Source organism: Psammomys obesus, unplaced genomic scaffold (genome assembly GCF_907164565.1).
Source record: "Psammomys obesus unplaced genomic scaffold, mPsaObe1.curated_primary_1811, whole genome shotgun sequence".
Taxonomy (NCBI): domain Eukaryota; kingdom Metazoa; phylum Chordata; class Mammalia; order Rodentia; family Muridae; genus Psammomys; species Psammomys obesus.
The window spans coordinates 10,030,700-10,055,649 of NW_026586816.1; the positions used below are offsets into that span (position 1 = coordinate 10,030,700).

General features: G+C 42.4%; 1 protein-coding gene across 1 annotated transcript in view; it reads right to left on the reverse strand.

The window, feature by feature from the left end:
* Sptlc3 (serine palmitoyltransferase long chain base subunit 3) overlaps positions 1–24,950 on the reverse strand; it is a 100,503-nt gene that overhangs the window by 23,592 nt on the left and 51,961 nt on the right. The window contains exons 7-9 of the mRNA XM_055602687.1: positions 17,329–17,434; positions 10,088–10,307; positions 5,612–5,738 (exon numbers count right to left, since the gene is read on the reverse strand). Coding sequence (XP_055458662.1) covers positions 5,612–5,738; positions 10,088–10,307; positions 17,329–17,434 — 453 coding nt within the window. The remainder of the gene's footprint in view (positions 1–5,611; positions 5,739–10,087; positions 10,308–17,328; positions 17,435–24,950) is intronic.

Here is a 24,950-nt window from a genome sequence, read left to right on the forward strand (position 1 = left end):
TTTTTTTAAGATTCACCTCCACAATCTGTTCTTTATTATGGATTGCACTTTCTAGGTATAGGTGGAGCTAAAACTAAAGATGCCTCAGGAGGCAAAATGTCCAAGACTAGCCAACTAGACTGGCCAAAGCTCAGACTGAAAGGAGTCAGCCAGCTGACATGTGACTTTGAAGATAGCGGGGAGCTCTGCCTTTCATAAGTCTGTCCCTGAAGGACAGGAGATTTGCTTGAGAATGACTCAGATGTAACCTAATGAAATAAAATATCACACATTAAGAATTGGAGCTTTGTATATATATTTTGAGTAAATTTCCACTGTTCTTTTTCTGTCAGTAGGTGTTACTGGTGATGTAACTGTAAACAAAAATATTTCTAGGCATGTGATGACAAATGACAAATTTTGTGGTTCAGAGATTTGGTGATTGTCCTAGCAGCATGACACTGAAGTAACAGCTCAGAGGTCATTGGTAAGGTCATAGATGTGGCTCCTCTGTAGCCATTTTCATTACTCAAGAAACCAGCTAATCAATAGAGTCATTTAGATCTTTAGTTATTGCTAGAATTGTGTCACACTCCTGTCTCCAGTTAAACATTTTACATGAAATAACTGATGTTAGACAATATTCTAAACTACGCAAAGAAGTGCATCTTCAAATAAGTGGATCTTCAGCTCTTTCACACTATCAAAGAGGCTAATTAATAGCCTGATGGGAAATACAGCTGTTCTTTCATTAGGATACAAATCTGTAACTATAATAATAATAGTAACAGTTGACTAATTATTACTATTATTGCATAAATTATTTTATCAGTGTATACATGAATGGCGACACCCAGACAGAGTCATGCAGGCCTTTTAAAGGGAACTGGGGATTTTCAGGAGTGATGAGCTAATTTCTATTGTGACTCAGGGGCTAAGGAGCAGTTAGGTGAGTCTGATGTGGAATCACATTATTATGTAAAGGGAAGGAGTCTCAAGAGGACACTTGTGCTAAGGAATTGTACAGCAAACAGAGGTGGGGATTCTGACAGACAAGACAGAGGAAGAGGCAGAAGCAAAGGGGATGGGGAAAAATAAAATCACAAGAAAAACCAGAGGACAGTAGTATCTGAAGGCTGTTACTCAAGGAAGAAGGATGTCAAGAGGTCAAAGCCATTTGTGCAGGAGGAAGGTGAGGAAAGCATCAGGAGAGTAAAATCCCCCAGAAGGGAGGGGAGGAGCTAAGGCAAGAGGGACAGGGCTGAGGACCCAGGAGCAAGCAGGCTGGGTGGGGCACTCCTCAGAGGTATGCTGCAGCGGTGGGTAAGGAAGAAGAGGGAAGGGAAGTTTGTTTTGGATGGATCCCAGCAAGACCGTGCTGCGGAAAGGGATCAGTGCTTTTCAAAGAGAGGAGTGGAGCACGGCTATGCGAAGGAGATCACAGGCACTGGTCTGCTGAGACAGAGGGGCAAGGGGGAGCATTGCTGTCATTCGATAATCTTTGTTGAGAGACCGAGAACCATGCTGGCAGGGCACTGGTCTTAGCATGATGAAAGGAGGAGTCCCGTCTCTTGGAGTTTGTAGTCCAGTGAGAAAAAGGAAAGAATACTCGCGAATACTATGAAAATTAAAGGGAGAGATGAAGGCAGAGGTACATAGTATGAGACAGCTTCAGAAGACCAGTTCTGATCAGAGATGGGTGGCAAACACTGCAGACAAAGAAGATCTAGTCCAGAGGTAGCATAAAGTGCAAAGGCCTTTCTGTGGAAGTTGATTGAGTGCTCCTGAATCCCAGGGCTGTACTGATCAAGGGGAAAGAGCCGGAGGACTGTGAGGGAGAAGTGTGGAAAGCCTGTGGGCCTCTGGACCTCATGGCAAGTGAACAGGAAGCTGATGGAGTCGGGGAGTGGTGTGGCATGAGTTATATTCCCTCCTTTTTAATTAGTGTTTCCCTCACAGAGATATTACTGTAAAATGTCAGTAAGAACATAGAATAGATCTATTAGAGGTTGGGAAGGGTTGAAGAAGAAGGGATGGAGAGAGGATGAATAATGGATACCCAATCATAGATAAAATAAATGTTAGTGTTCTGAAGTTCAGTGTGATTACAATCCATAATGCCCTGTTATTTATGTGTAACTAGAGAACAGAAGTTCAGAGGCTCAAAATGCAATAAAAAGTTAGAGGTAGAAATGTTAACTGCCTCAGTTTTCTCAGAATAGTGTACACATGTATTGAAATGTTGCTCAAAGCTTTTAAGATGTACAAAGAAATGGAACTATTAATAGCCCTGATTTGACCATCACTCACACTGTATGCCTGTGTTAAATCATTATACTGTACCCTGTGAATTTGTACGGTTAAAATAAATGCTAAAAAGAATGATTTGTACAGAGGACAAAGCAAAAAAACCCAAAATGCCAAGACAGAAGTGGGCAGAATATTGAGGATGCTATTCCTCAGAGGTGGAGTTTGAGAGATGGCCAGATTATAGTTTTAAGCAAGTGTTGCAGGATTTGTGGAAGAGTAGCCATCAAGTTTTAGAAAAAGGGAGAATTCCAAGGTGGGCAAAAAATACTGACAGTATTTGGAAGAGGAAGGGAAGAAAGCAGGAAAGCTACAAATAATAGTGCCTTTGTTAAGTTCTTACTGTGTGTCAGCAGCTTGCAACACCCACTGCCAATACCACACCACTTAGTCCCTTCTACTACCTCAGCTTTTAGTGGAGGAGCTGACTTCAGAGATGGAGCACAGCAGGCACTGGACCACAAGTGATCTGGCTTCAGAGGATGTCTCTTAATTATTTGTACAATTCAACCTCCATTTTCTTCTATGAGAAGTCGAAGATTGTCCACAGTTGGGGACAGAGGGTTTTAGGGATGAGCATTTGAGATTGGAAGTTGAAAGAGACTGACTGCTTAACCGAAAAAAAAAAAAAAAAAGGACACTCAAAGATCTAAATAAAACAAGACAAGAGATGACATTGCTTTTTGTAGGGAAGCTGTTGGTGGGGTCTGGGGCCTCATCCCTTGTGGCCACTTGCTTGACATCTAGATTAAGCCAGCAACAGAATGGTAATCTTTTGTGCCCTCTCCAAAAGTGTTCCCTTTCACTGAGAGGTCCCTTCAGGTGCTACACGGTGTATACTGGACTGTGCCTCCCAGTGCTCTGAGGTAAACATCCCCGCGATGATCTTATTTAGCATAAACACTGAGCTGAAATCCAGAAGGCTGGTGAGATGGAAGCCGAGTCATGACGTATTTATTAAGCCAAGCACTGAGTTTGACACTCAGAGGAACACAAAATTAATTCAAGACACATTTCTTGCCCTTAAGGGGCTTACAACATTGGTTTAGCTGGGAGACCACCCAACAACCATTGGGATGGAAAAATGGAATCTCCACGTTGGGCTCAGTGTACTGCACAGAATGACAGGCTAGGAGATTAAACGGGCCTTGGTGCATGTGGAATGCACACCCGGCCTGCAGACCCTCAGCCTCTGTGCATTAACTCCACCAGCAGCCTGGCTGCAGAGTGAAGGTGGCTGTTTGTGCATAAACATTGTCATTTCACTGGGGCTGCTATTTCATCTTTGAACCTTGGCATCAAAGGAACACTGACCTTATTGCTGTAGCTTGCTTCTCTTTGAAGCACATGGCTTTGCATTGCAGATTAAAGTGAAGACATTCATCACAGAACGGATCTGGCCAACCGCTCCCCAAACGTGCCCGTAACAAAGCCTTGAAAGGCTCCACTCACAGTTGCAGTAGGCTGAAGAAGGCTTGGAGCCAGGCTCCTCTTTCCCAGACCCTGTGTGGCAGACCTTGTGTGATGTATCTGTTGGAGATTCGGGTAACTTTATTCTGAGCATATCTTTGTAGAGAAGGACAGCCTAAGGCAGGATTCTCACCTGTCTTATTCATTTGAGCAGGCATTGTTACAAATGAGGTCAATGTGCTCATTCCCGCCTTTGAATCTTTTAAAAGATGTGCCAGGCAGAGTTACCTGAAATGTGGTTGATGATTCTTTCAAGGGAACCACTCTTCTCTTTCAGTTATTTGAATAAAAAAGAAAGGAAAACCTAAAAGAGTGTATTATATATCCTCCAATGTCTATTTCCACACACAGCATTCTGCTTTCTTTTAATTCACAGGATGGCAAGAGACATGAGGTAAAGTATTCTTTTTGTGATGTTAAGAACACAAGGACCTGCTAAAGTGGAAGAAGGGGAATTTCATGATGTCCCATCCCTACACAAGGAACTGCAGACAACTAATGACTGTTGGAAGCAGGAAATTAGTTTCTCACAGTGATGCCCTTATTGGTTCCTGAAGAGTACATTACAAAACAAGCACACAAAATAATATCACTACTGGAATGAAAGAAATAAGCTTACCTCTGTTAAGTTAACAGTATCTTCAGGGTTTGTTATAGTAGCTAAACCTTGCTCACCCTGACTAATCTGAGACGTGGTAGGACATTCAGTCCTACTTCATTTCTTTCCTAAGACATTTTCTACAGAATGAGTGAGTTCTCACATACTTTTTGATCGCCTCAGGAATGAGCAATAGCAATAACAGCAGTTATATAAAATTTATGATTGTTTCCAGACACTCCTGAGTATTTTAAATGGATTAACTTACCTAACTATCATAAAGTCTCAATGAATAAATGTTATTACTCTCGTTTCACAGCTGGGAGAACTGAATCAAAGAGAAGTTAAGTCTCCTGCCCAGGGCTGGGTGAGCCATTTGCTTGCAGAATGGCACATGATGATAAATAGCGCTGCAGGAATCAAATCCTAGCAGCTACCTTCTGTTTGCATCATCAGGGCTCCTAGACTGCTTTCTCAGCCTTACAATATGTACGTCAAAAACACAAAGAAGCTGGGCCTTTAATCCCAGCACTCAGGGAGGCAGAGACAAGCAGATTGCTGTGAGTTTGAGGCCAGCCTGGTCTACAAGGCAAGTCGAGACCAAGATGGCCAAAGATACACAGAGAAACCTTGTCTCTCCCCACTTCCCCAAAACCCCACAAAGATAAAGAAAAGCTTTAAAAATCCTAAAATGTTCTCAGCTATCCACCAGTGACTTTATATGATAGAAAAAGGAACCATCTTGTGGGTCATTTTCCTGCTTTAGTGATAAAAAACCTCCATTTTACATTTTCTTCCTCGATATTCTGGCTAGTGGGAAGGCTCAATGAGAGGGCCGCAGTGGTGGCTTTCCCTTGCCCGACCTCTGACAATAAAACATACAAAATATTAAACTGATGCTCTCCACCTCAGGGAGCATGGGGACAGCGATCAAGCACACATACAAATCCACACTCACACACGTGCACACAAACACACATACACAGACATCGCTTATTTCATTTTAGCCACTGATAATACAAAAGTGATCCTAATTTGATGATCATATTAACATGTTGCTGAAGACTGTATGTATTTGTTTTAACAAAGGGTTTGTGGTGTGAACATGTGTGTGTGATGATAGTAGTTCTCGTATGCTCATCACTTGATTAAGAAATTGGGCTTCATAAGACAGAAACGCACACTTGAGAAGGTGGGCAATTGGTGGGCAGAAGCCTGAAAGTTCTCAGGCTTCTGTGTTCTCTGTAGACTGCTTACCTTCATTGGCCCTGTCTTCTCCCATGAGGATCTTCAATGACCTGATGACCTGTGCTGCTAGAACAGGGCTCATGGATGTGGCATAGAAAGCATTTTGTGAGTGAGTCCGCACATAATCCACAAGTTCCTAAAATAAAGGCAGAAGCAAAAATGGCAGCAAATAACTTTCAGAACTTGTCTTCTGTGCATTACAGCAAGACACTTGCTCAGGTCCTCAGAAGGCAGAAGTGGGTTGGCCAACCTTCAATGGGTAACTTTCAACTACTTATTTTGCTTCCCTCTTTTTTTCAGTCTTTCCTATTAAATCCTAGAAAGCGTACAAAAGTGTAAGGAAACTGCAGATTTTGAGCTGGACTATAAGCTGAAAACCACGCATGGGAAGGAAAAACGATTTCTGAAATATCTGCCTTGCACAAGAGCAAATGCTCAGGAATGGCCAATGATACAAGATGTGGCTCTTCTGTGCCATGAAAATGAACAGCACCTGCAGAAATGCATGGAATAGAAGGCAGGATACAGAGGAAAGAGAGTACTTGTAGGAGAAGCAGTCAGGATGCTCTGGTGAGGAGATAGGACCTATGAAGCTTTGAAACGTGAAGGCTGAGGGAGAAGAAGTGAAACCTTGGAAGGAGAGAAGATCTCAGAAAATGCCTGCCTCCATTCCTGGTCCCCACCAGCCTTGCACTCTTATTCTTCTGATCGTCCCTTCAAGCAGGCAATGAAGCTGGTGTGGCCCTGAGTCCTGCTTTCATAACAGTGATACGGTGCTGGTTCTCAGGCTTCCTCGAAAGGCACTGGGCACTTTTGTTTAGCCCTTCAAAAGGTTTCTTTCCTTTCTAATTCTAGGTTCTTATTTTCCTTTTATTTCATTCTCCTTTAAAAAGATTTAAAATTACTTATTTTAATTATTTTTCATTAATAATAAGTATTTACTTCTTGCCTTCTGTTTTTTTTTTTAATTCTTCTTCTCTTTTTTCTTCTCTCCCTTTTAGTTTTCCTTCCAGAAAATGTATTAAAGACCTTGTGATGGGCTATGTCCTAGATTCATGTGTGAGTCTATATTCTAGTCTGACATCTTTGACTTCTTTTTTTCTGAATCATATAAAAGAATTGGGAGCGCTTTCTCTTCTTTTGAAAAGTATAGATGACCATGGCAGGCCTTGATTCATCAGCTATGTGGTGTTTAAGGAAGTTCACTCTGGAGGTCTGGAGCCCCTCAAAGAGAGTTAGATCTTTGGTGATTTTTAAGAATTATATATACAGTATCTTTCTGAGTTTTTGTTCTGCCCTCTAGTAAAAGGCAACGGGATTTCATCCTCTGTTGAGATGACACCCTTTCCTGCAGGCTACTAGGGAGCCAACGAAGGGGCAGACAGTGAGCCAAATGTCTCGGACAATGGAGGCTTCTAGGTTCCTGTGTCTATGGAGGAGCATTTCAAAACATGATCTGGCCACAGTTGCTGGGTGGCTTTGGAGGAATGTGGAGGAGGTAAAAGCACACATACAGGCTTCCTAAAATGAGAATTAAGGGTGGAATGTGTGAGCACAGAATGGAGGAGTCAACTGGTACCAGAGAGAGAAGCTAGTGATTTGAGGACAAGGTGCTGAGGAGTTGTTCCCTTGAGAGGTAGTATGTCCCAGAATTGAAGCATAGGTTCTGGAACTCAACTGCTCAGTCAAATTCCTGGCTTTGTTCCTGACAGCTATGTGATCATGCACAAATAACAGTGAGACCTACCTGATAGTTATTATAAATATATATTCAATATCTATATTGAATGTCAGTGTGTGTATATACACACACATGAGAAAAGGTACATTATGGTACCTAATACAGATGGTGACTGTTGTTGAGTGGTCAACTGAAAGATATGAAGAACATTGTGTGATGGAAGCAGGGACTAAAGCATGAAGCTTCTTGGAGTCTCATTATTTCAGTTTCTTATTTGCAAAGAGAATGATCTAAGGTTAAATTACCTGAATATGGGTAGCTGCAACCCACCAAACCAGTGATCCTTAGCTTGTTTCTTCCTTCATCACAAGAGTGACAGTGTGTCTTGAAATACAATTACACTGGACTGAGTCCGTTTTGTCTCAGTGTGGGTAAAGGCTATTTTGATTGTGTGGTTGAGGAAGCGGGGTTCTGCAGTAGCTTCTGGAGAGTGTCAAGGAAAGCCCACCATTTCCTTCCACTCATCCTCTGATGGTACCGCAAGCTGTGAGTGAAGAGCTGGCTCTGGTCCTTTGCTAAGAAAGTCTGCATTGTGTCTTTCTTTGGAAATGGGTACAGGATAGAGGTCCTTTTAGGGGCAGGTTTCTACGTCTTTTTTTTTTTTTTTTTTTCAGTTCAAAACCTTGATTATTTTCTTTACCCATAGGCCTGGAGTTCAAGGGCAAGGGTGGGTTTTGGGGAGGGAATCAGACAGGAGGCTTTTAGAATAAACATCTTGCTACTCATTCCATGACCCCTATTTACTTCAAAGGGCTGTTAAGTGCAGGCAGGGCTGAGAATACCACAACAGAACTGCTTCTGTACGGGACCTTCCTTTGCTTGCTTTTCAGGCTGCTGGAGCTAACTATCACCTTCCAAAGCCAGCCTCTGTTTTCCACTTCCCTCCTCTAGAATTTCCACCCTGCAGCCTATCGGTCACAGGTCACAAGGGCTATCTCTGCTTCACTTGTGAACCGTCATCCCGTGGGGGCTGGGAGGAGCGGGTGGCTGATACAGGGATGATACAAGAGGAGGCAGGACCGGTGCTCAGAGGAGAGCAGAGGTTGGGCAGCATTGAGCACAGGTCCTCCCAGCAGTCAGAGCACTAAACATCGACAACTGAAACAACCCAACCCTATCAGCTCCCCATCAGCTTTCTCTGTAGACACTACAGGCCTGATGTGGGGAGTGACCTGATTACCTGAATTTTCACCTGGAGCGTCGGGGAGGGGAGGGTTGTTTACTGTCTGTCTGCAGAGCTCCAAACCCACAGAGCAAAAGAGACCAGCTCATAGGCTTATGAGAAACTGCTTCAGCTTGGAGTTAGTCCCCGATCAGCCAAAATGAATTTGTAGAACGCTATTTTAATAAGGGGGAAAACTGAGACCCCCACAATACCTCTGCTCTCCGTGAGACCTTAGTCCAAGCTATTTTTTCTCCCCTCGCTTGTTTCCAAGCAGTGTTTACTTGCATGTTTATCTGGTTGCTAATGTGTAAAGCTCTGCTCCGTGAAGACTCCTCGAACATTCAATGTGCACTTCTTAGGAATACTGTCTCTGCACACCAAGATTAGCAAGAGACCTCAGAGCCAGGTGTGGTTTCTTTCCCAATATTTTTCTAGAGTTTTGGAACCACTTATTGTTTTCAAGATCTGTGGCCTGCATCCTCTTGTTTAATCTCCACATGTTGAAATCTGTCTCAGTGTGGCTAATGAGTCCCCGCAGAACACGCGCTAATTTATGATGCCATCTGGTGGTTGCCTGAGATACTGCAGCATAACATGGGTTAGGAGGAGGAAGAGTGATGACCATCCTGTTTACTGTAATAGTGATAATTTTCACAATTGCTCAGTCTTAAAAGTCTTACACTTTTGAAAGCCTGCCCCTGCCTATAGAACAGAGAGCACTGACTGGATACCGGGAAACTGTCCTTCCTGCTGCCAGTCCTGGGCCATTGTTTAAAGTACGTATCAAATGAAGGCACCTAGGAGAAAAATGTGACATCCAACAAATTTGACATCGTTTCAACGATCTGCTTGCTTGAGTTTATTCAGGTGATTTTGGCTCAGGAAACAGAGTTACGCTTGGTTAAAAGTTTTGTGGCTCAGAGCTGCTGCTAACGTAATCAAAGCCCACAAAGCAAGGTAACCCAGAACAGACACTTCCTGAATTTGAGACCCTCTGATCCTGCTGATATGACAGTTCGGAAGGAAATAGTTAGCCCTCCACTAGACTTTGCTGAAGTCTTTGAGGGCCTGGTGTTCTCTGTGCTTCTAACATTACCCAGGTCATCCCCAGAGGAAGGAAGCAGGAGGTGGAAACACAATGCTCTGAGTATGGATGAAAGCAGCAGCTAGGGCGGGGCAAAGGCCATTGAAAACAGACTTTTAGGCATCTTTGTCTCATGGTAAGTGGCTAGGCAATCTGTTGTTTTAAACCACTGACTTTTAGTGACAGGGCTGCTTTCTGCTAACATACTCCAGTAAGTCTAACTGGCTGAGCAGTTAGACCCAACTTTTGTTCTTGTTGGGTAGGGCCTGCAAGCCTCAGACAACCTGTTAACAGCACCTCCATGCACTCATTTGGGGCCAACAATGTCCTGCTAGTTGGAGCTGCACTGCAGTCTCTTGGGGATAAATTTGGGCTTGTAGAGACAACTGCTATGATTTGGAAAAGCTACATGGAAAGGGGCAGGACGGAGGCGCCCTTGTGCCGTGGGTCTTGAGTGTTCAGGGTCTACGCTAACACAGGGAGTTATTTTCTTACCTTTTTTCCAGCTATGTAGCCTCCTGCAGATGCAAAGGTTTTGGTGAATGTCCCCATGTGTATGTCGATATCTTCGGAAGCCAGTCCAAAGAAGTCTCTGACACCTTGGCCCTTGGAGCCTATAGCACCAATACTGTGAGCTTCATCAACGTAGAGGTAAGCCTTGTATTTCTTCTTGAGAGCCACTATCTGGGGCAGGTTCAAAATGCTACCTTCCATGCTGGCACAGAAAGAAAAAACAGCTTGGTGAGTAGTGAATATCCTCCTGGCAAGCTCTGCTCACCTCCTTCCAGTGCTTCCTAGAAAGCCTGCCCTGTCAGTGTCAGGCTGCTCACGAGGGTCTGTCACTCACTTCTAACGCATATCTTATTCAGGAGAGACGTTTCAATCTTGTGAAGCTTCTCTGCAAATGTATGCTACTTGAACAAGATACTTTATGTTTGATGGATTGTGTTGTTAGCCTTCATGCTCAGCTCAAAGACGAACTTACCACATTGCCGCTCTAATTTGTTCGTAAAGCTGATTATTACAATTATATCAATGGTTTTGGCCTAGGTTTAATAAAAGTGCTCCACTCAGCCACTTTGATCTATCTGTTGTTGTTTGTTTGGCCAGGTCTGCCAGATCTAAATTTAGCATTTGAACTGCTAATGATTAGACTGGAGAATTAAGGACAGAACTTCAGACAGCATAGTATTAATTCCATCACAATAGAATATCATTTAGCAACCCTGTTCAGCAGGCATCACAAATCAGCCTTCTGGGAGGTTCCTGGTGGCACCCTTTCTTCCTGTTTCTTCAGAGTGATGGAACAGAAGTTGGTTAAGTCTTAAAATCACTGATAGGCTAAAGGCACAGGTGTCTGGGTTCTCCCACAGAGGCTCCAGAGGTTCCCAGGGGCGAAGGGGGAGGATGATGCTTTATACGAACTTGTAGCTTGAGCGCATACCAGTATCTGGGAGCAACACTTTCTTTTGTAGCGATAAACAACATTTATTACTACTAACATAATCTTTTGCTTTAGACCTATTTTATTATTTATTTTAGTTTTCCAAGTTTTAAACTAAAGTTAGAAAGAAAACTTTTGAATTGACAAAATTTCTTGTAATAAGAGCTTTAGATTTGTAGAATAACCGAGCAAAAGGTCCAGAGGGCTCTGGTATCTGCAGTCTTGCCAAGTTTCTGCTGACATTAATATTGCCTCCTAGTCATGGGGCATTTCTGAGAATTTAGTGAGCCAGTTTTGATGCAGTAACTAAAATTCACTGGTTAAGGTTTGCTCTTTGAGTTGTACGTTCTATGTGTTTCCCCAGAGGATAGGAGTGGCTTCACAGACCAGCATGTTATGCTTGCCCATGTCATGCCAATCTCTGCCATCCCAATTTTAGTGTGTGTACTCATCAAGAGAGCGTCTAAGTGTTTTGTTTTCCATGGTATTGAAAATCATAAAAATGTCCTTAGAGAGGGGTAAATATAAAGCTAGCTAGAAAGCAAATTAAATTTTAGATTTACACCGGCTCTGCTTGGCCCTCAGAACACGGTAAGCTGTCTGCACTGCTCAGTTTGGACTGTACAGACAGGCTGGTTCTATGAAAACAGACTCACATGTTGACAGCACAATACGGCCTGTCAAACAGTACAAGAAACCTTTCGATTTAGTTAAAGACTAATCATTTGAAGAGCATTGAACTTCTCTACCCACTTTCAAGTATTGGATTGTATATAATGCATTTAAAAAATAAGCTTAAGTGTTAGGTTGAGTCAGTGAAAACAGTGCATTGGCTCTCACAGCTACCCAGACCAAGGGAGCTGAGTTTAACCACCAATGGATCTAGCGTGTGGCTATTTCACAAAGTCTTTTTGGATGGCCAAGGTCTGATATTAATGGAATGCCAATTAATACATTTCTTACTCGTGTCTGTGAGTTATTTCCAGCACTCCTTTAAGTTGCTTGCTTATTAAAATTGTCCTCACTGGAGAGAGGGCAGTATGGCCTATCTTAGGCTTAGATTTCTACATGGGGTCTTGGCCAGCCAATATGATGTCTTTCGTTATCCTAGACTTCCATCTTCTGTGTTATAACACAGTGATGGGGCCTTCCCTCCAGAATCTTTAAAGGGGCTGTCAGTCATCACGCTTGTCAACTGCTGGGCCACCCCACATTCTCAGGGAGTTTGGAAGAAGAGAGTTTCCTGAGTCCTGAGGAAATGGGAGCCTTTAATGATGTCGTATGTTGAATCTTCTGAGATGAGGCATGTGGGTGTCATTGCAAGGGTCAAACATGATGAATGGCTTCAAACCCTCAGAATCTTAAACTTTCTTCTTGTCATTAAAATACTCTAAGTTGTTAACACAAATATGCTAGAAACTTGACATGATATAGCCATTTTTTTTTTTTTCCTGGAACTGGATTTGGCAGGAGGCAAAGTTAAGGCTGAACAGTATGTGTAGACAGTCTCCACAGCTAGTTACCCACCTTTTGATGGGAACTGCCCACCTAGTTTGTATTTCTTCTTCTAAGATTAATGTTCTACAGTACTGTTGATGTTTTGGAGTTCATTCCAGGCACACACAGAGTCCTAAAGAGAACTCAGCTTCTGTATAGTTGTGTTCATCCACATTGTTTTCTTTTCCCCCCAGTATTATTGAATTTACATTGAACCTGGGTAATGAGTCTGGACACAAGTACAAAATGGCTATTTGTGTTATCACCACTAGTTTCTGCCAATCAAAAGCAAAAGCAATAATGAAAAATACACAGCATGCTGTTTTTTTTCCTGGATGAAAGGTTTTGCTTTTCTTTTGACTTTAATACCAGTAAAAGAAAGAAAATACAGTTATAAATTAAGATAATATCATCAGTTACTTTGAGGCTCTGTCTAGGGACCTGAATTATTCTTTAACACACAAGTCAGTGAATTACTTTTTTTATATCTTTTAAAATCTTCCTCTTATCACCCTGTCCTCCCCATGAAAACAAAAAATTAAAGCACAGCTCAGACAACTTGTATGGTGGAAAACTCTTCATGTCAGGCCCAAGGTTTAAAGCCAAGAGAAAGAAGAAAAGAGGGGAGAGGGATAGACACAGAGTTGTTGAGAAGAAAAGGGAAAAAGAAATGGTGATGCAAAGGAGAGGAAAGGGAAGAGAAGGGAGAGATGGAGATAGAGAGGTAACAGTGAGAAAGAGAAAGGAGTTCAGATAAATTTATCTTATTCTTTGTCTTTACACGTTGAAACCATAGAGAAAGGAAGAAGTTTACCGCCGACTTTATTCTTAAGTTTTCAGTTTGTGGGAGAAAGGCTTGTCATTTCTTCTTAGACTCAAGGCCATCTGGTAATTCATCGTATACCTGTATGTGTGATCTGGGAAGGGCTGGCGAATTCTTTTGATTTTGAAAGTTTGGGCTCCAACTATGCCAGTTGGTGTCCCAAGTTATCTGGGACACCTTTACCAGCAATATGTTTTTGAATCATTTCGGGATTTTTTTCACCCATTATGAATTGAAAAGGAACCTATTCTCCTGAGATACTACAAAAATAATACAGTCAAACCCAAATGTTTGAATTAAAGTGATTTAACAACGTTGCCTCTTGCCAAATTCAGTTCTAGAAAAAAATGAATGGCTGTTTCCGTCATGTCAGGTTTCTAGCATGTTTGTCCTGCCAGCTTACAGCATTTTAAAGACAAGATAGAAGTCTAGGGGCTGAAAAAACAAAGTTGGGTAGGGAAAAGGACTTTAGCTGAGTACGAGACAGCCACTTTGATGAAATAAGAGGAGGGACAGGGCTCTGAGAAAAACATGGAGGTCAGTCTTGGCAGGCCTTTGCCAGTCAGTTCCAATAATAGGAGGTTCCTGTGTTGTCCTATTAACCTCAGCTGTATGGCCACTCAGGCTTCTAAACATGATCTTGCCTCTAGTGTATCTAACTGTAATAGAATGAATTATGGGTAAGGATGTTTTCTAAGAAAGTCTCCACTATTCTTGGGAGGAGACCATCCCAGACTGCCTCTTGCCTTTTGCTTTCTCACTGGCTGACATAAACCTTGCTTATTTGCTTGCACTATCTGTATCTGGTGAGAATTCATCTCCTTTGGGAAGATCCCAGACTGGTTCTTCTGTTAGGATTAGAGGGATATTCTCCAACCCACAGCAATACATGTTTAACACAAATTAGGACATCAAATTGGAACACTTAAATAATATTTGACTTTTAGATGCTAAATCAAGGATTTATGGAGCTTTAGACTTAAATTTTCAACCCCCTTAATTTACAGATGGAGAATTTGGGGCCTAGTCAGAGTGACTTTGGGGCCTTCAGTGCTTACGAATTGCTCATAGGTTGCCTGCCCCAGCGGCATGCAACCTTTCTTCTACCAGGCCCATCTCGTTTGTAACCCCAACTCTGCTTGATGTTATTAATCTGTCCCAAGGGCAATTTATCTAGGCCTCCAAGCCGCTGTTTCTTCATCTTTAGAGTGCTCTCAGCAGGCTTGTACAACACCGTACACAGGAAATGTTTAGCCACACGGACAGCACACACTTCTCACGAATCGAGGTGGACCTGGGAACTATTGAGGTCACATTCCCAACCCTGACTCTTTATGGAAAGCAATTTCATTTTCTAGTGATAGTTCTTAATTAGCATGCTCATGCGAAGGCTAACCCACCATAATTTTGCTCTCAAATTCAAGTTAGACTAGTCTTAGTTTACAAAGGAAGAACCTTGAGGCGGCCTGTGGGATAAGGGTTGCTAGGTGGCATAGTTATTATACATAGAAGATAAAAGGTTGCTTTCTGTGGCATCAGTTCACAGACATGAAATCTTTGCTCTCTGTACATCCTAGATTTATCTACAAGAAACCGAAGCAAAGATAGGTGCCCGCAAGCTTCCCATTTTTGCATACACAATCTGATCTTTCCATCAAGGGTTTAAACTGTAATCCACCTTTCTTGGCTCTCTCATGTGTTTGGCCACTAGGGCACAACATCAGTTTTGGGCCACTCTCTTAAAACTGGCAACTTCTGAGTTTTATGTCCTGGAAGCCAGGGCTATGTTGTAAGGAATCATTGAATAAAAGCAGATTCATGTGAATGAGAAAAAGGCACCCCAGTCACTCCCCAAAAGGCAGTGCTAAATGTGTGAATGAGCTAGTTTTGGATATTCCATCCCTACTTGAATTCTTGCCTTACTGCAGCCATGTGAGTGGGTGGGTAACGGAATACAGCAGACCTAACTCACAGGACCAGAGAAGATAAGAAATGACCCCACGAGTCTTTATTCTTTACAGTGGCTGGTTTCACAGCATTAGTTGACTGAGGGATCGCTGTTGCTAAACTGTGGTTTAGTACCTCATTGGCTTGGGGCTAGAACTCCACACCTGCACACCTTCTTTCTCTGACCTGACGGGATGGGATGAAGCCTAGCCTAGCCCCCACCAAGTCCTGCCGCTGGAGCGGTTTCTGATGGGAATGTTTGTCAGGAAAACACCGACGCACTTCTAATTCCAGCCATGATCTAAGTACTTAAAAAATGCAACTCTCCTTCAGTGGAGCTAAGTTGTCTGTTTGAAGATGTGCTCCTTTGACTCTGGTTAAAGGAGACCAGTCTGCCTTCCCGCAGCCAATTCCTCATATCCTGGGTCCAAACCTGAACGACAGTTTTTTAGATAAGGGCTGCTTGAACCTCAGGCTGGCAGCTGCTACAAACCACACAGGGAGAAAGCTTTCCTCTTCCCTCAGAAGGCTGTGACGCACAGGCTCAGGATGAGATTACTTCCTAAAAGTATCAAGTGTCGGGCCAGTGGCTGGCTAGCTGCCCCTGAACAGGGCTTTCTCGGCTGCACCACTGTTGCTGTTTTGAACTACAGAATTCTTCTGAATACCTCATGGTTTGCGGATGTTCAAGCTCATTCCCAGCCTCTCCCCACTAGATGTCAATAGTATTTTATTTCACATGTGTCCATAAAACCTTCCAGATGCTCCCTGGTTGGGGAGGGGAGGAAAATCGCCCCAGCTTTGGAGAGACCACTCTTTTAGAGACTTTGTGAGCACTGCACGCTCCTGCTGAGCTTCGGAGGTAACTGTGTGGGCGCGGAGGGCAGTCCACTGTGAACTGCAACCGCATAGCACTGCTCAGGAAGTACAGAACTCGGAGCATTTCAAGTCAAAGATGGCTCCCGTCTTTCTATTACCTTCAGCCTGGGGGAGTTCACTCTTCCGCAACCCGGAAGCATAGGAATGTTTTTCTTTTGTTACTCAGGACAGTGTTTACTTATGATTGATAAAGATAGTGTCTTCATAAACTTACCTGTTTTTAGTTGAAGAGGCTTCAGGGTGGAAAACAATCAACTGTCAATGTAGCAAAGTTGTTTGCTCTAGAGAGAGGGTTCACAATGCTCTTGCTGTCTCCTGTCTCTCCATTGGGGGATCCCCAGCCCTCACTTTCTCCTTTCTGTTTCGCCTCTATAAGCAGCTCATAGGGAAAATAGTCCCATGTTCCCTTGCTGTAAAGACTGTGTTGGAACTGAGTTAAGGGATTTCTGAGATAACATTTCCTTGGCTTACAGAAAAGAATGTAGACAGAAGTGCTTGGATGCAATTTCCATTTGTGCCACATAATTGGTTTAGATGGAGAATGAAGCAAATTCAATCACAGCCAGCAATATAGAAGCGCTGCTCTGGGTGACTCAGTGGGTATTTGGCCTGCTCAGTGTGAAGAGGGCAGGAAAAGGGCCCTGAAAATGTCGTCAAATGTTAAGACAGCACATTCCCATCCCAGCTCTGGAGGAAGGATCACCCTGGAGGAGAGTCCCGTGTTCTGATGCCAGTCATTAACCTAACTGGTTAAGGATTGAAGTTGGCGTGTGTGTTCACTGTCCACAGAGTGGGGTTGGGGCCACCCATGGAAACACCTGTGACAGACATGTCTTGAGACATCCTCATGTTGAAAAGCCCCGGCACAAATCTTTGACATGCTGGGCACTGGAAAGAAGCAGCACAGATCAGCAATGAGGACATTTCCAAAGAAGGCTTCACCAGCATGTCAGCCCTAAAGTGTTCAAGAAAGAGCACGGAGGTGTAGAAGACAAGACCCTAGACCTAGCCACTCATATCAGTAGCTCTAGCTGATGTTCCTCCATGACATTCATAAGCAACTCCTTTCTTTAGCCAGAAATGTCATCTCTTCTTATCGGGCAGTGTGAGCCACAGAGCGTCAAATACCTTCATCTGTTTACATACCTGTAGATGCCCTCCACCAAGATGAGAATCTTTTTCCAAGCTCTGCCTGTGCGAGGCTGGCCTTTGATGAGAGCTTCTCTCAGGTGATTCTCTAAGCTCTGTACATCTTTAAGGAATGTGAAAAAGAGAAACTGAGTTACAAGAGGGCTTTTTGTTTGCTTCCCTCCTTTTGTTTCTTGAGAGGGTGTCAGAATTACTTGCTCATTCATTTTTAGACTCATACTCAGACCTGGACTTTGAGAAGGTAAAGTTGGAATCAGAACACCTATGAGATATAGAGGTTCATTTTCTATTGAAACTTCACTCTGGTAGGATGAATAGTTGTGCTTTTACAAGCAGGTGGAGTCACTTTAAAGCTTTGGCAAGCTTTGCTTTGCCTGCCTGAGAGAACTTGGAAGTCTGTACTGCAAAGTCTCAGGGTTTGTGTGGAGTACCTTCACAGTGCTAGAGACCTCATTATCCTGGGGGGCTTGGATTTTGAATTGTCAGATGTTTCAGCACGGTTCAGGTTGTGAAATAATTGGCAGTCCTGTGTGAACTTTTTGGGAGCTTTGGACATACTAGTAGTTGACAATTAGCAAGCCCAGATTTTGTGCCTGATACCCTTCTAACTCCATTCTTTGTCGGAGATCGTTTAACTCTCACAAGACTCCCGTGGAGAAGGCAATACACAGTTCTCAGTTTAGTGGGCCAAGCACCTGAGGTGCAGAGGATTTGGTAAGACAGTGGTTTCTCCACCTTTTCAATCTGTGACCCTTTAACATGGCTCATCATGTTGCAGAGACTCTTCCCCAACCATAAAAGCATTTTTGTTGGGATTTCATAGCTGTAATTTTGTTACTGTTATGAATTCTAATATAAATATCTGATGTGCAGGATATTGGATGTGTGACCTCGGTGAAAAATGATCGTTTGACTCCAAAGGGGTCACAAGCCACAGGTGGGAACAGCTGGCCTAAGGCCTGTGATTGTAAAAAGCCGAGTTGGACTTCGAGCCTGTACTATGTACCATGCTTGTACCCACAGCCTTTTACTGCCTTTGGTGAGAGACCTTGTTCCATTTTCTCCAATTCCAAAATGATACAGAGCAGGAAGAAAGGTTAAAGTCTGATAGAACATCCTTGTTCACTTTTAATGAAAAATCAAAAATCGTGAAAGTAGAGGTATGTCCCTCGTCTTCAGTAGGAGGAAGATGGCTGGGCGTGAGCCTAGAGGCCATTTGGAAGGCTCGAGGAATCCACTCCGCTATCCGGTGTTTTTATGGGTTACTTAAACTTTACCTTTTTAAGACAGCATGAGTGAAGGGTTGTAGAGACTAATGTGCACGCTTATTTAGATTCATGTATTTGTACTATGCATTTTGGCTGAAGAAAAATCACTGGCCCTCGGGCAGGCTCAGGGGAAGAAGAGAGACAAGTCAGGAAGTTATCTGAGCTCAACCACGGTGCTGAATGGCAGCTACGTGCTGGCTGGTGTGTGCTCCCGAGCTTTTAAGCCTTCTTGTTATGATAATAAACTAATAAAGTCACGGAAAGCCCTTCCTGAGCTAGTCCCTAAACACTTCCCTGAGACAGCTTCTCTGTGTCCCCACCCCCCCTGCCTCCTGCTCTCCTGCACAGTTTTTGCCTTTGAAGGGCATCCACTCACCACCCAAGCCCCCGTGTCTCAGTCCAAGCACACAGTTATTGGTTCTGCATCCGTTTTGGATGATTGACTCTTACTTACTTTTATGAATAAAGAACATGGACCATGAGGAGAGGAGGATCTAGGTAAGAGCTACTAGAGAGGACAGTTGCATTTTGTCTTAGCAAACTGTCCTTTTTGCTGTTTTCAGTCTCCTCTGCTCTGAATGTTTTCAGCTGATGCTACATCCTGCACCACTAGATGGCAGCCAAGGGGACAAACAAAACAAAACAAAACAAAACAAAACAAAAAACAAAACAACACCCCCCCCCCGCAACTTTCCTGTTTCAAAGTCTCAGAGCTCATAAATATCTGTATTGCTAGCTTGTTTTCTTTTCTTTTTAAATTTAAATTTATTTTTTATAATTCATTCCCTTTACACACTGATTGTAGCCCGCTCCCTCATCTCCTCTGGGTCCCAGCTCCCTCCCTCCCCCTTCTCCCTAGTCCTCAGAAAGGGGGAGCCCTCCTCCCCTACCATTTGACCCCAGCTTCTATCCTTTCAGCTCAGCTTCCTTTTGCCAACACAGGGCATTCTTTGCCCTTCACAAAGAGCTTTCTTGTTTGTTTGCAGAACCATACTTGGTCTGGAGAGTAGCTTTAAAGTAATCACAAAAGGAATTGGTGTTTATGTATCGTTTTCTGGGTCCCTCATCCCTCAGGTAATACTGATAGCCACAGTTTTTCTGTAGGAGTGAGGTCTTGGACACGGCACCCTTCCCGGGCTACCTTTTCTCCTCGTCTCTGCTCCCCTCTCATCCTCTGTGCTTCTCTGGCTTACTTTATAAAAAAGAGAGGTTTAAATCCTTATCTCAGGGTCTACTGGGAAGAGAAAAGAACAAGACAAAGCATCACTTAGGTTTATAATTCAATAACTCTGGGGTCAGTTTTCAGTCATATCGGGATGATACAGAGAACTGTGTATTATGGCTGTGGCAAAGTTGAGTGAACTAATTATTTCAAGGGTGGGATAGGTCTGGAACCAGTGATTCTGAATGTTAGTAGTGACTTATTTCTACATTTTTTTCCTATCCAGGAACTTCTAGCCTGTAGCTATAAAACTTCTGGGTCCCAGCTTTGAACTGAACATTGCTAAAGTTTTACTTCTTAGTCCTTTGCTGTTCCTTTCCTTTTCCTTTTCCTTTGTTTCTTTCCCTTCAGAACTTCCGTTCTGCTTGGTGTTCTTAGATCTTCAAGTGACTGTTGAAGACAGGGAGGGAAGTGAGGAGATTGTAATCCACCATATAAAGAAACCTAAAAAAAAACCCTCATATGATCATCTCATCGAATGCTGAAAAAGCCTTTGACAAAATCCAAAACCCTTTTATGATAAAAGTCTTGGAGAGATCATGGAGACAAGGTGCATACTACACATAACAAAGGCAATAATACAGCTGATGGTCAACGTCAAATTCAATGGAAACTTAAAGCAATTCCACTAAAATCTGGGACAAGATGAGGCTTTCTACTCTTCGTATCTCTTCAACACAGTACTTGAAGTTATGGCTACAGCAATAAGAAAACTAGAGAAGACCAAGGGGATACGAATTGGAAAGGAAGGAGTTCAAGTATCACTGTTTACAGATGATGTGATAGTATACCTGAGTGACCCCAAAAATTCTACCAGGAAACTCCTACAGCTGATGAACACCTTCAGCAAAGTGGCTGGATGCAAAATTAGCTAAAAAAAAAAAAATCAGTAGCACTCCGTATACAAAAGACAAAAGGGCTGAGAAAGAAATTAGGGAAATAACACCTTTCACAATAGCCACAAATAATATGAAATATCATATTGTAATTCTAACCAAGTAAGTGAAAGTCCTGTATGACAAGAACTTCAAGTTACTGAAGAGAGGATTAAAGAAGATATCAGAAGATGGAAAGATCACCTATGCTCACGGATAGGAAAGAATAACATAGTAAAAATGGTCATCTTACCAAAAGCAATCTACAAGCTCAATATAATTCCCATAAAAATTCCAACACAATTCTTTACAGACCTTGAAAGAAAGAAAAATTCAACTTCTTACAGAAAATAAACAAAAACAGAATATCTTAAATAACCCTGAACAATAAAAACAAAAACAAAAAACCAAAAAATCTTCTAGAGGTATCACTATCCCTAATTTCAATTTGTTCTACAGAACAACAGTAATAAAAATGTATGGTATTGGCATAAAAGCTGACAAGTTGATCAATGGAATCAAATTGAAGATCAAGAAATAAACTCACACATTTATGGACACTTGATTTTTGACAAAGAAGCCAGAACCATACAATAGAAAAAAGAAATCATCTTCAACAAATGTTGCTGGTTTAACTGGATGTCTACAAGTAGAAAAATGCAAATAGACTCGTATTTATCACCCTGCACAAAACTCAAGTCAAAGTGGATCAAAGACCTCAACATAAAACCAGATATATTGAACCTGTTAGATGATAAAGTGGTGAATAGCCTTGACCACATTGGCACAGAAGACAAAAATTTTGAACAGAACACAAACAGCTCAGGCACTAAGATCAACAATTAATAAATGGGACCTCATGAAACTGAAAAGCTTCTGTAAGGCAAAGGACACCATCAAAAGACAAAAACAGCAGCCTAGAGAAATGGGAAAAGATCTTCACCAACCCTATATCCAAAAGGGGCTGATAGTCAAAGTATGTAAAGAACTCAAAAAACTATACATCAACAAAACCAAATAACCCAATTGAAAAATGGGGTGCAGATATAAACAGAGAATTCTCAATAGAGGAATCTCAAATGGCTGAGAAATGGTCAACATCTAGGAGAATCCATCTTGAATCTGCCAGAATGGCTGTGTAGCCCACTGTAGCTCAGTATCCAAGTGGGAACCCTAGTAAGGGGAACCCTATTTCTGACATGAACTCAATGGCACCTCCCCACCCCCTGAGGGAGGAGCAATCCTACTAAGCCACAGAGGAGGACTTTGCAGCCAGTCCTGAAGATACCTGATAAACCAGGGTCAGATGAAAGGGGAGGAGGTCCTCCCCTATCAGTGGACTTGGAAAGGGTCAGGGAGGAGATGAAGGAGGAGGGTGGGATTGGGAGGGAATGAGAGAGCGGGATACAGCTGGGACACAAAGTTAATAAACTGTAACTAATATTAAAAAATAAATAAATAAGAATAAAAAAATAAATACTGTAGTCATCATAAAAAACAAACAAACTCAAGTGATAGTACATGCTGATGAGGCTGAGGAGAAAGGAGAATACTCCTCCATTGGTGTTAAGAGTGTTGTACAACCACTTTGGAAATAAGTTTGGTGGTTTCTTAGAAAATCAGAAATAGTTCTACCGCAAGACTCAGCTATACCACTCCTGGGCATATACCCAAAAGATGATCCAGCATACCACAAGGAGTTTGAGACCCATGCCAGAAAAGACTTCCAATGGAGGGATTCACACACCAACCTAGCCAAAAAACCTTTGGCTCACAATTTGTCCTGCCTACAAGATATGCAAAGGTAAAGATGGAGAAGAAATTAAGAGATTGGCCAATCAATGACTGGCCCAGTTTTAGACCCATGCCATGAGAGATCCCATTCGTGACACATTAATGTTATTCTTCTATACTTGCAGATAGGCACCTAGCATAACTGTCACTTGAAAGGCTTCATCCAGAAACTGGTGGAAACAGATGCAGAGACCCACAGGCAAACATTAGGCCCCACTTGCAGAATCATGTGGAACCAGGGGAGGAAGGATTGAAGGAGCCAGAGAGACAAGGACCTCACAAGAAAAACTACGAGATCAACTAACCTGGGTCCATAGGAGCCCACAGAAATTAACTACCAGAGAGCATGCATAGGACAGACCTAAGTCCTCTGTATCTGTACATGTGACAGTTGTGCAGCTGGGTCTTCATGTGGGACTCCCAGCAGCAGGACTGTCTCTGACAGAGGCCCTGTCTCTGACTCTGTTGTCTCCTTTGATCTCTTTCCCCTAACTGGGCTGGGAGAAGATGTATCTAGTCCTACTGCAACTTGATATGCCAAGGTTGGTTGATATCCACGGGGGCGGGGGTGCGGGTACCCGTTTCTGAGGAGAAAGGGGTAACTGGAGAATTGTGTGGTGGCGGAAGAGGGAGGGACTGAGAGGAGAGGGGGGAGGGGAAGCAGCTATTGGTATGCAAAGTAAGTAAGTAAGTAAATAAATAAATAAATTTAAAAAAGAATAGAAAGTCTTCAAAGCAAAAGGAGAGGGAGAAGGAGGAGGAGGAGGAGGAGGAGGAGGAGAAGCTGTCTTTCACCGTATTGGCTTTTTATCTGGCCCAGTTTCATGTGTTGTCATACATGCAACCCGGCATCTTCTACAGACCCTTAAACCGCTCCCTACTGTATCACTCTGACCTTTGAATCTAGGAATGAGTGAGTGTTCAGGAGAATCACGAAGCTGCAAATAGGGCCAGCAGAAATGAGTGTCATATGTATTGGTGCCCCATCTAATTTTTTCCCTCTCCAGATACACATTTTCGCTTCCTTCACCTCTCAAGCAAGTAGCTATTCAGAGGACACAGCCCTGCTTTCACAATGTGAATTGACACAAAGCTGCACGCTGCATGCTGGTGACAGGGAATACAGGCCTCGTATTTGTTTATCACTGATGCTGCAAGAAAATAGCTCAAATTATTGACTAAAACCACACAAACTTAAGGTATTATGAATCTAAAGATCAGAAATGTGCAATGGATCTGCGTGGGCTAATTCACAGCTTTGGCGGTACTGGTGCCTTCCTGAAAGGCTTAAAGCGGACCGTGCTTTCGCACGTTTTCCTGCTTCTGGGCCCCTGCTCCCTTAGAATGTGGTCCTCTTCCATCTTCAAAACTGAAAACGACAGTTTCAGTCTTTCTCATATGACATTAATCTGACAACCTTCGTTTTATTTCATTTCCCACATGTAAGGACCAGAGTATTACACTGGACCCACGCAGAGGCTTTATTTTAAAGTTATTTGACTGGCACAAAGAATTCTCTCTGTAATTTTAACTCCACTTCCAGATAACAGATTCTGGGGATCAGAGTATTGCCATTTTTCAGGGGATTTATTTATTTATTTATTTATTTATTTAGCCTTCCACAGAAAATGAAACAATAGCAGCTCATCCATAATGTATGTCTGTGGCCTAAGAGGTCATAAACAATGACCCAGCTGCCTGGTCCTAATGAACTGGGAAGCACAGATTTTTTTCAGAGACTTCCAGGTTGCACTGTTGTATTTGTAGGATTGTTAAAAAACAAAAACAAATTAGCATATAAAGCAACAGGTCTCCCTCTGTCATTTTACATATACTTCTTTTCAGTGGATTCTCTTCCCCAGATTATTTTGGAGAGTTTCCTAAATGCCTCCAAACTTAAATCTCTTCGTCTATTAATTAGTTCCTATCTCATCATGTTTTCTGCAGGACTAATTAAATGAGCAAATAAATACAAAGACAATGTCAATAGCTAGACATCTGGCATACTGTAACTTATTAATAAGTGCTAGTTTCTGGTATAAAATCACTACAGCTAGCAGTTATTATAATTATAAATAGTGTCATCTTATTTTCTGGGAAAAGAAGTCAGAATTAAGAGCAAGTTGTTGAACAGGTTGAATATTTGAAAAATGTAGACATAGATGATTAAAAAAATAATATCAATTAGACTTGAAAATAGAAATATATTTGAACATATTTTTAAGCTTTGGAAATTTGTAAGAATAGGAACATTCCAAAACACTCTCACTCAACTGACTCAGATTCATCTTTCTGTGCATGATCTTACTTGCTCCATGTATGTATGTATGTTTGTATGTATGTATGTATGTATGTTTGTATGTATGTATGTTTATATGTATGATGTTGTATCACCTATCTGCCTGTCTGTCTGTCTATCTATCTATCTATCTATCTATCTATCTATCTATCTATCTATCT